Source organism: Apis laboriosa, unplaced genomic scaffold (assembly GCF_014066325.1).
Source record: "Apis laboriosa isolate Shangri-la unplaced genomic scaffold, ASM1406632v1 scaffold9_cov152, whole genome shotgun sequence".
In the NCBI taxonomy this organism is placed as follows: domain Eukaryota; kingdom Metazoa; phylum Arthropoda; class Insecta; order Hymenoptera; family Apidae; genus Apis; species Apis laboriosa.
Window position 1 is genome coordinate 4,787,271 of NW_025224966.1, and position 14,183 is coordinate 4,801,453.

At 36.4% G+C, this 14,183-nt stretch overlaps 1 protein-coding gene across 1 annotated transcript; it reads right to left on the bottom strand.

Moving 5' to 3' along the window:
* On the bottom strand, nucleotides 1-7,614 carry LOC122719928 (nuclear receptor subfamily 2 group E member 1). Its single transcript, XM_043946206.1, has 4 exons — nucleotides 7,548-7,614; nucleotides 1,317-1,553; nucleotides 995-1,218; nucleotides 1-675 (listed from the first exon to the last, which is right to left on the bottom strand). Exons 1-4 carry the CDS (start codon nucleotides 7,612-7,614, stop codon nucleotides 1-3), a joined length of 1,203 nt encoding a protein of 400 aa, XP_043802141.1.
* Nucleotides 7,615-14,183: the final 6,569 nt, after the last annotated feature.

The following is a 14,183-nucleotide window of genomic DNA, read 5'->3' on the forward strand; positions in this document are numbered from 1 at the left end:
TTAAGCGGCTTTGTACATATCGCAAATGATCCTCTCGATCGGAATAACACCGATAGTCCTTCTGAAGAACAGCTCCTCGATCGCGTGCGCGGAAACGGAACGAAGAGAAGGGAGTAACAACAACAATTTTCCAAACCTGAGAGCGCCGAACGAGGCGCCGCTTAACCTTTGCCCGAGCGCGAGTTGGGCGCCGTCCCTCAGCCTCGCCACCGCTGCCGCATCCCTCAGCCTACTTCCTGTATTAGGAGACGTAGATCCGTTGCTGCTCCTGCTGCTCGGCAGAGGCTCGCTGTCCAGCCCAGCTTTAAAGAGGACGATCGCCCTGATGCAAGCGTACTCGTGCTGATCGAGGCTCATCGCGTGGAAACCGGCCAAAGTTTCTCTGAAACGAGTCACTTCGACGGCCAGGCCGAGGCCTTGAGGACCCGGCGGAAGGAGAGGGGTTGGATCCAACGTTGGAAGGATCTGGGCCGCGGCGAGTAGAAACAATTCTCTCCAGGAGGATTCCAACAGTGTCAGCTGATCTTCTATGACCAGGTTCGTTCCTACTGCCAGATCTCTGGCCCAGTGGACGTTGAGGAACAGCAACCTGGCTGCTTGCTCGCAGATGGATTCTGCGGTTATCGCTGCAGGGATCAGTGGTAAGGTCGGTAGACCCGCCACGCTCACTGGAATCTGAAATTGGAAGAGCGTTTTAGCAAAAAATATGAAATGAAGGGTTAGGATTTAGTTAGGATTTAGTTTGAAGAGAAATTTTGAATTTGGTACAAAAAGATGGAAAAAAGGATTTGCAAAAAGAGATGTTAATTCAAATTTTTCTTTTGTAATTCGAGCTAAAGTAAATTTTATATCGATTCACATACGTTGACGTACAGAAGCTTTTAAAAATAATGAATAAAATTATAATCTTTAGGTTATCGAGATTTAAGAAGAAGATTAAAATATTATTATTCAATTATATAAAAATATATTAAGAGAAAAATCGTTTATCTACCTTCGACATGGCCATGTTATTGCAGTAAACAGGATGTGGAAGGGGATGATGAGGGGCAGGCGCTGGCACGGAAACTCGAGGTTCATTCGGTGGTTTGGGCAACGCTAGATCCAAAGCTGCTGCCGGTGGGGGTACCATGTTGGCCATCATTTCGGGTTCTTTAAAGTACAAAGCCATCTGCCTTCGCAGAGTCGAGTTTCGCGGGCCACGCTCGTGTTGGACAGCTGGAAAAATATGAAAATTCGAAATTAAACACATCGTTTAAAAACGCCATTAAAGGATACATATTAATTTTTATTCAAAGAAACTCGTCAAACTTTACCATCTTTATTCATGCCGGCTTGAATGCACTTGGCCAAACGACACGCCCTGCACTGGTTACGATGAGTCTTGTCCACCATGCAACCACCTTTAGATTTAGCCTTGCAGACGTATTGACGATTCCTTCGAATCGATCTCTTGAAGAAACCGGCGCATCCATCGCATGCGAATATACCGTAATGTTTGCCCGAGGAATGGTCCCTGCATACTTTGCAAGGGATATCGTAAAGGATTCGACCTGCGATCAACAAAAACACATTATTAATAACCTAAAAGTAACCTTATAACTCCGCATATTAACAATCATACAAGAATCAATTAACCCAATTTCAGAAACAATTGCAACGTTCAACCGATCGAATCCAAACTCGAATCGAAACTATTTTTAATTTCGAAACATCCCACACCACCTCTTCAATTTTCCTTAAACTCGAAACTCGACGAAACGAAGATAGACTCAGCCTCAGGATCGATCCTAAACTCCTGCATTGTTATCCCGTTCCCGGATGGGAAAGAGAATGAGAAAGTGAAAGGCGCGTTTAAGGCTCGAAGAATGCCCGGTATTTTGGATTGGAAACCCGTTTACCATCGAAAACACGGATCCCGTGAACGACGTCTCCGATGAATGGATCGATTTGTCGCCAAGTTAACGCGACCACCTCCTGGACGTACGCGTTTCTATATACCTGTCCGTGTGTACACAGGGCGAGCAAGGGTGTGGTGCGTTTATAATGGGGGTACCAACTCGTTGTCACGGGCTCCGCCCACGCCATTCAGCCCTACGAGACTCGTGAATGGGGGCTGAATGGACCGGATGTGGCTGCTGCATTCACCGCCACTCTTAAGTGAGCAGCAAGAAACACGACACTTCGCTCCACGTATCGCCTGATCTCCCTTGATCAGGCCCTTCCCCCCTCCCTCCTGCTCCTTTATCTTACTTAACGTGGATCTTATTATTATGGAAGGAGAAGGTTAAACGTTTCGGTACCCCACTCCATCTATCGTCGCTTTTTTCTTATTCTCTCTTTTTTTCTTTATTTTGGAATTGAAGGAAGTTTCGATTCGAGTCGTTGACCATCTTTGTGGATAGGCTGTGTTTGCTCGGTAAGAGATAAGAAGAGGAGATTTCTTTGGTTGGATGAGAAGTGGAAGAGCTTTCCCGAAGATTTTTATCGAGGGAAGTTGTTTGAGAGGGTAGTTGGCCAAGAAAGGGGATGATTTTAGAAGATATTACAAAATAGAGAGTTCTGTAAATAGTAAATTGTAAATTTTATTATGTAAAATATTCGTAAGAAATCCTTTGTTTTAATAATTTATTTGCTATTCAATTCTAACAATTTATTTGATTATATTCGTGAATTCGTGAATTGTAATTATGGATTAAATTAAATCTAATGTCATTTAGGAATTTCATCGTGAGTGAAACTCTTCGACTAGAAACGAGGAACAACCTGTTGATTTCAACCAGCAAGATTTCATCAAACGTTTTTATCTCGATATTTAAATTTATATTAATATTCTTTAGGTTTTAAATTTAAAAGAAAAAAAAAGGGAGAGGAAGAAAAACACGGGGGAAAGAGTGTTTTCGCGTAAAATATCGATGAAAAACGTATGTACGTACGTATTACACGAAATACGATGCTCGCGTACTAACTACTGCAACAAGCGGGTTGCAATGACAGGGGTGCACCCTTGCACGACACTGGAGACCCTTTTCTCCCACGATAAAGGGAAAGTTGAATCGCAAACACGTATACTTTCCACGTGGAGAAAGAGTTTTACTAAAACTTCAATTTCCAAGAAGTTTCTTAGCCAAATACTTTTTTTTTTTTAAGCAAAATTAGCATAAAATGATAATAGAAAATTTCATAGCTAAAGATGGTAAAAAATTATTTTAGTAATATTTCAGAAATTCCATTCACCTATCTCCGTATAATAAACTATCAAAATTTTAATCTTAATTTATAAAACAGGATTGAATTTAAGCAAACGTATTTGAATCTTATAAAAATACTGGCAAATTAAACGAATCATAGATATCATCAACCTCGATAAACTACTCCATTAAATCCTACCAAAAAAAAAAAAAATTAAAATAAAATAAAATAGCAAAGACGATACAAACTTTTGATTTACCCACAAGCCTATCATTGCTCGTATATTACGCGTTTTATCTCGATACGAAATTTCAAACTAACTCGAGAAGGACGACGAAACGATTGCAGGAAGAGAGGCGTGCACGTAGGAACGCACATGCTCGAATCACGCGATGCGCGCCGTTATTCGAGCGTTGCATCAAATTTGCATTCGATCGGCGTGGCTCGCGAGTCATCCGCGATTGAATTTTTCATCGTCGTGTAATCGAGGACTACGCATTACCGAGCGCCGGTCATCTTTCCTTCCTCGTCAATCATTCATGGAATTTTTACAGTGATCGAGGCGCAACCCTCCGGAAAGGAGAGACGGGCACACCAAGCGCACGCTTCGTTTGCGATTAACCACACGCGATTCTCGCGATTATCGAGAGGAATCGATTTTGATTTTCTCTTGATTTTTTTTCAGAAGATTTTCTAAAGAGTTTTCTGTTTATTTTTTATTATATTTTTTTTTTTATTTTTTATTATATTTTTTTGATTTCTTTTTTTTTAAGTGTATAACAAGAAAGTAATTCATTTCGTAGTTGGATTATTATATTTTCTTTTATGATTTTATTTAAACAAGAATAAAAAATTCCAATGTCTCGATAATCATCCTGTTTTTTAGATTTTTAAGATTAAAGATTGAAGTTATAGGTAGTTTAAGTTTTCCTCGCCTAAGACGGAGATTCATCAGGGGATTGATTCGTACATCGGATGTGATTCACTCTTGACAGAAAACGTTATTTTTATTAAGGATTTTTATGGTTGAAAGGATGTTTGGTTAAAGTAAGTTTGATGTTGCAATTGTTCGTGACGGCGAAATTGAGGGAAAAGTTCGCGATTCGGGGTGAAGGGATGAAAAAGGGTGAACTATCGTATATAATTCGTTGCACGACAATTTTAAGTTGTGCTAAGAACTTCTTCGTAATGACTAGATAACTTTTCCTGCGAATTCTCTTTTTTTGTTCGTATATTACAAATTTATAATATATTATTTTGTTATTTTAATAACGAATGAAACGAACAAATAAACAAAAGATATTATTTTTTTTATGCAATCAGATATATACAAACAGGTACAATTTTTTTCTTATCGTATCTTATCCCTTGGACGAGAGACGAAATACGAAAAGAGGTAGAACAGAATATTTCGTTTTACGAGAAGTAAACATAGTATTCATAGGCGATTTTAGGATAATCTTTCTTTAACGTTATACGCTACGAAAAACCTCCGGAATTCTAGGATTAAATTAAAAGCCTTTTACCTACCAGAATTAAGGAAATCTCCATTCATTTTAATTATTGTGTAAACTAAATGATCCGTAACATTATTATAATATAAAATATTCGCGTTGCAAAATAAAAATTTTAAAATCCATTTAATAAAAATGTATCCATTAAAAAGTATCGTTAAATAACGCGTATTCACATCTATATTGATTAATCCTTTCAAAATCAAATTATTTCGCTTTTTCCTTTTACGAATTTTTCATACAATCCAAACCCTTTAAAATATCGTTTTCATCATCAACGATCATTCAAATTGCGAACGAACAGGAAGAGCTACCTACTATCTCTGATCGTTTCGATGACATCATCGTATCATTGTTCATCGGGTGTTACATGTATCGTTAGTGGAGCATGGGAATTCCACGGCATGTGTCGAAAACCGGATGCCCTCCCCCCATCAATGTATCGATGTACACACGTAACGCACGCGCTATCTACTCGTCATCTGTTCGAGAATATAAGGGGTTGCATCCACCCTTTGGCCAAAGATACGCGCGATTTTTTCGTATTTGCTCTTCTTCATTCCACGTTCCATCCCCTCCCAATTACACCCAATAAGTTTTGTTATCGCGTTAATAGTATGCGATAAGCGCTTTGAACTTGGAATTAATAAAAAATATCCCGAGGCTATTCTATCCGTAATTTGGATTCCTATCCTATAAAAGAATATTGTTTGGAAGCAATGAATATCAAAATTAAAATTGAAGGCAACAAATTGAACGATATAACGTTCTGTCAAAATTTTGTCAATCCAATTGTTATCGTGTTATAATTCTTAAATAGCATTCAAATTGTGAGAATAGAGAGAATGTTTAAAACTGTAAAATAATTTTCGAGTTAAGCTAGCAATGAATCATAGGGGATACATTGATTTGTCGACAAATGACGCTCGAATTCAACCACCCACGACAACCTGTTACCGCGCCACGGAGATTCGTAATTTACCGCGTAACACGTTGGCCATCTGCCATTATTTTCTCATGGATGAATGCCATCGGAGACGAATCATTTAAATGCACGTCCCGTTTAAATGCCGCATATGCTTTTTGTTTCACACGAGACCACCCTTTCTCGCTACGGAATAATTAACAACCCTTCCTTTCTTCGATATGATTAATGCTTTACAAGTGTGAGTATTAATATTTTTCAATTCGAAAAATATGAAATGTGAAATTAGACGAAGAATTATATCGATGAACGTATAAAAAAAGGATTTCTTTGATAATTTGAACTATAAATAAAAAAGGACAAATTGAATAAATTAAAAGTAATAATTAAAATTAATATAATTCAAGAAAGATTATATTTTTAATCTTGAAATGTTAAATTTAATATAATTGAAGAAAGATTATATTTTTAATCTTGAGTAAGTAGAATTATAAAATGAATAAAATGAAAATTCTGAAAACTTAGATGTTTGATTTATTGATTTATTATTGACTTTTAACAACTCGAACTGTTCTATTTCCTACTCATAAATTTATATGTATATATACAGTTACTTAGAAAACGATTTGGAAAACTGTATACAGTTATTTCCTTGCAAACTTACTACGAATAAATAAAGCCCTAAAAACTTCGTTTATCATAAAAGAATAAAAATTTTAGTTAATCACGTTCACGATTTAGGATCGATTCAATCCAACCATCGTTCGATAATCATAAAAAATTTTTAATGAGCGTCAAAATTTCTGGGTACTTTTCAGATATTACAATCCTGGCGATAAAAATAAGGATAGAAGAAAAAGGAATTGACCTCAGGTACGATCCTTTCTAAAAAAAGGACAATTGTTACTTTCTCAAATGATGACACCAGACACCCAGAAAGTAATAAACAATGGCCTTTATGAGTGTGGTTACAGAGGTAATGAGCTGTCATAAGTTTTTAGTGTAGTATTTTGTCAAAATCTACGATGCCATAAACATGGCTACCGTTAGGCAAAGTCGAAAAATAAATTTCTCTTTTTTTTTTCTTTTGCTATACATTTGCTATACATTATAAAAAAATAAAGAGAAGAATTATTTTAATGGAATGAGAGAATATTTATTATAAAAATAAATAAAAAGTAAATAATAAAATTCTTGATAATCAAAATAGAGCTATGATTTTTTTGGATTTTTAAGAAATGATTTATTAAAATATTTTGGAAAATTCATTGACACGATGTTGTAATTGTAATACTCTTTCAATTTTTTCTGATATAATATCAATAATAACACGCTCGTAATTATATTACGATTCTTAACTTTTGGAATAATAGATTATTATTGGTAGGCGACATAAATGTATCGTGTTATGTTTATCAACAATACTACAGACTACAAATATCATGTATGGTTTATTAGAAAGAGAATATTGTGAATATAGCACATTTCATAATAAGATATTAACTCGAGCTATAAACAGAAAATCAAAATGATTTCTTTTAATTTTTAATTTTGGAGAATTTAATAAAATTGGAAAAGAATATTAATTAAAATCAATCTATAACAAATATCCGATCACATATCAGAAATCCTCGTTAAACATTATCAATACTTAAAATTCGATTCAGATTCATTTAAAAAATATTTTCTCCTCCAAACCGTGCATATCGTGTTCAAAAAAATTTTTTAACATCGTTAAAAATAAACGAAAGATCTATTATATTCAATCCTGTTATACGTAAAAATACAGCTTCGAGAAACGATCTCACGACACTAATCGTACCATTCATCATGATTACACGTCCACGTCACAAAATATCAAACCAAATCCAAACCGATCCGAATTAAATCCATATAAAATAAATCTTGAAACTTACTGGAAGATGCAGGCACTTTCTGCTGCGTCACGGACATGTGTCCGATCTGCGGATCCTGGCTCTGCATCCTCGCCACGAATCCTTTCCACGGCACACCACTACGCGTCTGTCGATAATAAACGTGAAGCCAAAAAGGAAAAAGGAGAGAGAAAAAAATTAAAAAAAAAAAAAAAGAATCAAACAACGAAACAACGATAGTTCCACTCCGAATCGTTATCCGTTATCCGTGGTCCCATTCGCAACACGAAACGAGAAACTGGAATTTTGTAAACGCGAGAGGAGAAGAAACGATTTTTCGAAAAAAAAATCGGAAACATTCGATGCACTTCCTCCCCTGGATGGATGGCGAGAACCGAGGATGAAAACTAACTCCTCGATGAAACGTGACTGACAGTCATCGTGGCAAGGACTTCTTGATGGTAAGCATCGGTTCCTGATCGTTTTCAAACAAACGTCGGTTGATTGGCCGACGACTTCCCTACCCTTCGAAAAAGGGCGGTCCTTTTCGAGAGGAGCCGGTTCCTCCCCGCCTAGGAACGGGGGTTGAACGTCAGCCGTGCACGGGGTGGAGAGGTGGCGAACGCGGACGAAGGACGTCAGATGTCTCCCACCCTCCGTCGACCCTTTTGTACGAAGCTATTCAACCGGGACCGAGGTGAAAACGAAGCCACTTCCACCCCTTTCGCCCGTGGACCTCTTGTCGCCGGTTTGTCACCCCCCTTCCCGCGTGAACCAAGGCTAATTTCGTAGCCGCGTTTATTCTCGGATTAAAGATAATCGCGCTCGGTCAGCGCTTGTTTTTGCGTGCCTGGAGGGGATGCTAGGTGAGGATTATTCCTTTTCTTTTCTTTCCTTTTCTTTTCTTTTTTTTTTTTTTTTTTTTGGCAGGAGATGATTTTGTGGTTTGTTGGTCGCTTGCACTCGAAGGTGGAAAGGAAAATTTTAAGAAAGAGGGGAACGTTGTAATTGCAATGGTTTTTATATCTTGTATTTATATCTTGTTAGTAACGAAAGTGGAAGGGATGGATTATTTCGTTTTTTTTGAAAGGAGACGATGATTTTGTGATTTTTCTTTTCTCTGTTTTTCCCATGATGGAAGAAATTTTGAAATGGAAATGTTTTAATCCAATTATGATACTTTTTCTATTTTGGAAGATTAAAGGATTTTGTTATTCTAAAAGTTTTTTTAGAAATGGAAAAAATTTTGAGACGATGATAGATTTATAGAATATGAATTATATAAATTCAATTCGTATTGAATCATCAATATTTTAATATTCATTAAATCATAAAATCTGAAAGAATAATATAATAAATAATATCTATTAAATAAATATACTTTGTATTTAACAAATCTATATTTTGACAATCAACACAATTTATTATTACCTAAACGTAACATATCGTGCACGCTATAAACATTCGTTACAAACATCAAACCACGTACTCGCATAATTCTCGAGATCAATTGATGCGTGGATAAAAAATATCAGGTACAAAACGACTGGAAAAAGAGAGAGACATACACATAGAAAAAAAAGACAAAGGAGAGAAAGTTGGAAAGAAGAGCGGTAGAAAGAAAACATCCCCGTATTTCGATGAATAGAGATACGTGGAGGAGGTTAAACAGAACGTATACCACCACGGAATAATGCGCACAGGCAGATGCGCCGTTTCCTGACTCCCTGACTCCATCTTGAATTATCTCATGCCGGATCCCTTCGTGACGAGCGCACCCCTCGCGCGGGAACATGGCTTAGGGGTTGCGCGTACACACGCTCGTCGGACGAGTGCACGAATTACGCGAAGAATCCGTCATAACCGACGTAATATTACGGAGATTGGATCTCTCGATCGTGCACTGGATCACCCTATACCGGTTTCAACGAGCCTCTTCGATCGTATCAACCGCGGGGTGGATTTATTTCTTCTTTTTTTCTTTTTCTTTCTTCCTTCGACGTGGAGATTGATGCGATAATATATAGTTTAGAAAGGAGGATTAATTTTTGAGGAATAATTGAGCAAAAGAGAGAGATGAAAGGGTTAATTTGAAATATCTGATGAATGAACGACGAAATATTTTTGAAGGTATTATAACAGAATGAGTGAAAGGTGGCTGGAATTATTTTTTTCCAAGTGTAAGAGAGTGGATAATTTTATGGATGTTAAAAATTATAGGGATTCAAGTTCATTTCATATACCGTCGATTTGTTCGGACAACGAATGAAAGCATTCGACTTTGGCGAATGCTCGCCGAACCGTGGCTCGGTTTTTACCTCTGCCGCAATATGTCGAGGGAGAAGATTATCCGCGTAACTATCCCGAAGAGTTTTCACAAAGCCACTCTATTCTTCGTTGCGATGGTATACGTGGATATATATATATATATATAAACGGGAGAAGAAGAGGCACGAAGAAGAGATTCGAGTCGCTTTGTCAAGAAGGCAAATGCAACTAAACGGTCCGTAATAGGGCCGGAATCAAAATACAATTGTTTAGGGGTGCGTTGGGAAGGATGTTCACAAAAAGAGACGAATCTATCGAAGCTTTTTCTTTTCTTTTTTTTTCTTTTTTTTTATTTTTGAGGAGCTGGAAACAAGCGTGAAAATGGAACGTAATATTCTCTCTGTAATTCTTTTCTAAGAGCACGTAGATATAAATTCCTTTTCTGTTTAATTTGAATTGAACATTGTATTTATCTGAAAATTATTAAATATAATAGACAAAATTTATCTCGTTCTTTTAATTTTCTTTTTTTTTTTTTTATCTTATCGTTTTTAATCGAAATAGTAGAGAAAACGATAGATTTGTCTAAATAACTGGTTACAGGTTTTGTATCGAAACACAACTGTCTGGCATCGCACGATGAGCTTACAGAAACTGGTACTGAAACTCAGAGTGCTTGTGACCAGTGAATCGTACGCACGAGGGGCTGTTGCCGTTTTAAGGGGACAAATTGGTGGTGGTAGCTTACATTGTGGAATATAATGTTATCGATCTCGTTTCATGCAAAATGGCATGCGATTATTCATTCATTCGAAATGTAATCCTTAACTCGATTGAAGTTAAGTATTTTATTTAAAAGATCAAAATTTATTTATCCTTTCCTTTAATGAAAAAATATAAATTTTATCGACATATTGAAAGATATATATATAAAACAATTTTGTTTATTATTCATTTTAAAAGTTGAAAAATATATTGTTACAATACAAATATTGTCTAAAAATTATAAGCTATAACCATTGAAAAAGATATTGACTTTATTGATATTTACTTTATGTAAGGAGTTAATAAAGATCAAAAGAACATAAAAGTTCCGAAAATTAAAAGTTAATTTTGACGTTTGACAATAAAGTCGTCCAGGTAAAATTTTATTGCCAAATTGTAACTTTTAAAGTAAAATTTACTTTTAACTGTGCAAATATCTTTCATACCGTCCAAAACATGTTTATATATATAATTAACTTGTAAAGGTAATAAATATAATTATACTTTGTCAAAACACTCCTTTCAGGATAGTTACTGACACAACAAAAATATAACTGTAACCCATTTAGAAAATTTTTCATATTTATCCGAAATCCAGTAATTCTTTCCATTTTCAAAAATACCTAAATAAAACATCGATATTTCAAAAGTCTCAACATTCATTTTATTCTCTTTGTCGTATTTAAAACCACATCGTAAATATAGGAACGTGTTTATTTAGACATAAATTAACTTTATCCTGTAACAAAAATTTCTGTATCAGTCCAAAGAGTTTTATTGCTTTCTTTTCACTCAAAACCAAAGCCAAATAAATAATAGAATAATTGAAAAATATGAACACGAAGAAAAATAAAAAAAAAAAAGGATAATAATAAAATATCAAAAGGAAATTGTATAGCTCAAAAATTCTCAACATCTTATCATTTTACCGAAATCTGTTTCGTGACACGCACAAATTACTTTTATCCTCCTGTGAAAACAAAATCCTCCTTCTCCAAGGAATCATCTTCAAACACACACAGGTAAATTTCAAGAGATAAGATTCCAGTAATAGGGTCAATAGGACATAAGCAATACAAAGCCAGTTTATAAGCAGTTTACAAGCACCATCCCTAATCGTGCTATGAATATCGTCGTTAATTCGAACGGATTACCCTGTGTCCAGACAAAGAGATGTATCGATAACGAGTTGACAGGTGGTTCATAGTCACTTAGAAACAATAATAAAATACCTCTTAAAAATGGTTGAAAAACGATAATTATAGAAACTGAGAGAAAAGAGAGAGAGAGAGAGAGAGAGAGAGAGAGAGAGAGAGACATAAATAGAGCCTCGTGCTTTAGCAGCTTTAACAGTTTTAAATCCAAAAACTTGCGAGCTCAGGTAAATTTCTTGCTCTCGTCTTATTTCGCCGCTATCTCGTCATCTACGTCATCACGGGGTGCAGGAGAGAACGTGGCAGTTGCAATAATCCTGAGGCCTACCCTATTCAACTATTTGCGCCTTGTTTTACTGGTATTGCATTTAACAAGGTTTCGAGAGGTTTCGTCTCTTTGGATTATAAACAGAGAGCCGATCGAGAGAATGTTTCTGTTGGCATCTGTTTTGTAGGAAGCAAAAGGAAGATTTCGTTATACCCTCTTTAGAATAATAATTCTTCCAAGACGGATGGACTGGGGAATATAATACAATTTTTAGTTTCGTTAATTGATTTTATTCCAAGTAATGGAAGGAAATTATTAAATCAATTAATTACCCCATCGAAAAAGATTTAATCTTTACAAAAAATAACATCTACGGTATCGAGGATCAAAGCCCTGTATTTAAGCGTGAAAAGACGCTGGACCCTGCTAAGTCCAGGCGTGTTCCGGGCCAAGGAGCAAGAGATCTTGCAAAATTAGGTTGACATTTTCCTGGTCGAAGCGCCTTCTCGTTCATGGGATCATTGGAGCAAGTGATAATCCCATACCGATCATACGGTCGACTTGGCAGACACTATGGAATACTCGGCGAAAATACTCGGTCAAAATTTCCAGCCAGCCTCGAGATCTAAAAAGAGAGACGCAAGGGCAGAAGAGCGGCAAGCACCGCGTTAATGGAGGATAAGCTCGTGCTTCTGGACTGACTCTGTTTCTGTTCCTTGGATATACTATAAGAAAGACTTCTATGAAGTTCACCTGCCCGTCCCTCTAAATCTTTTTCAACCCCCTACCGTCTTCCAACAATGAATTTTTCCAATTTTTCCAACGGGTAATTGTAAAAAATGATAGATACACTCTCTGTGTTCCAATTTTATTATACGCGATAAAATAACGTTTTACTCGAAATGAGGTGTAATTAAATAAATTTGTAAATGCAACAAATTTCAGAGGATATATTTAGTAGAAAAAAAAGAAAAATGTTCACTTTAATCTTATCGTCTCGAATCTTCATTTTCACTTCGTAAAATTATTAAAAGATTATCGATCAAGTTGTATATAATATCTTAATTTTTATAACAATCATTTATCTAATCATTTTCTTTCTCACGTATTTAATTTATTTATTATTTATTATCTCTCTTCATAAATCGAACTAGCCATCAATTCACGCGCTTAATCAGTGAAACACACACGCGTTTTAACACATCGTACATCATGCTCGAAAGCATCCACCCTCGATTCGTGGCTCGCGTGATGCACGAAATCGTTTTATCTTCGCCGCGATTAGAACAATGACGAGCTGGCGCAAACGACCTGTTGCTCCTTCGTCTAAACAGGAGCCGGCGATATTATTTCATACAACGTTTTGTGGGAAACGCGGAACATATGGTTGGATCGATACAAGCGGGAGAGAATCATCGATACCCCCGCGTTTTACCTGAACGACGAGGGTGGAAAGTGGGTATCCTGTCTGATGAAACGCGGTAAAAACCGCCATATGCGGAATTATTGCCTCATGTGAACGATAGCGCTCTCTTTGGTTAAATATGATTTGACATGGGAAACTGTAAACTCGTCAGGGACTCGTCGTCCAAGGACTCGCTTCTATCGATTTATGGAAGAGATCGTGCGGAAAATTTGAATTTGCTCGAAGTTTAAAGTTGTTTGAAATCGTTTGAATCTGTTTGAAAGCTACGTCATCGAAATTTTTAATCATTAAAATGAAGTATCTGATGTCAGAATTGAAACAAAGATGACCTTTATTTAAAGAATATTAATTTTGATATATTTAACTACTTATACGATTTTGTTCTTACAAAGTGATAAAGAATATTATATCTGACGTCATACCTATGACGTTCAACAGAATATTATTGGATTCAACGAAACTTGATCGTGCTCCTCAACCGTGAGAATTCACATGTCGAATCACTATTGTTATTGATTTGTTGCGCGATCTCGATAAAAGGAGAGAGGGAAAGAAGAGGAAGAAAAAAAGAAAAGATTCTGTAAACGAGTCAGGAATTTGAAAAGCAAAAGAAGACGCGCAACGCGTCTCTCGTCTCGTCTCGAGACGCTAACGTTCGTTAGTCGGGCGGAAGTTCACTGTTATGAAAATCAGTTGTCGGTTAAAAGGAGGATGGAACGATGGAACGCAACGAACGCTTACGTTATGGACGTACGTTTTCTTTCTCCCGATGGAAAGTGGGCGTTCACCGAAGTGAC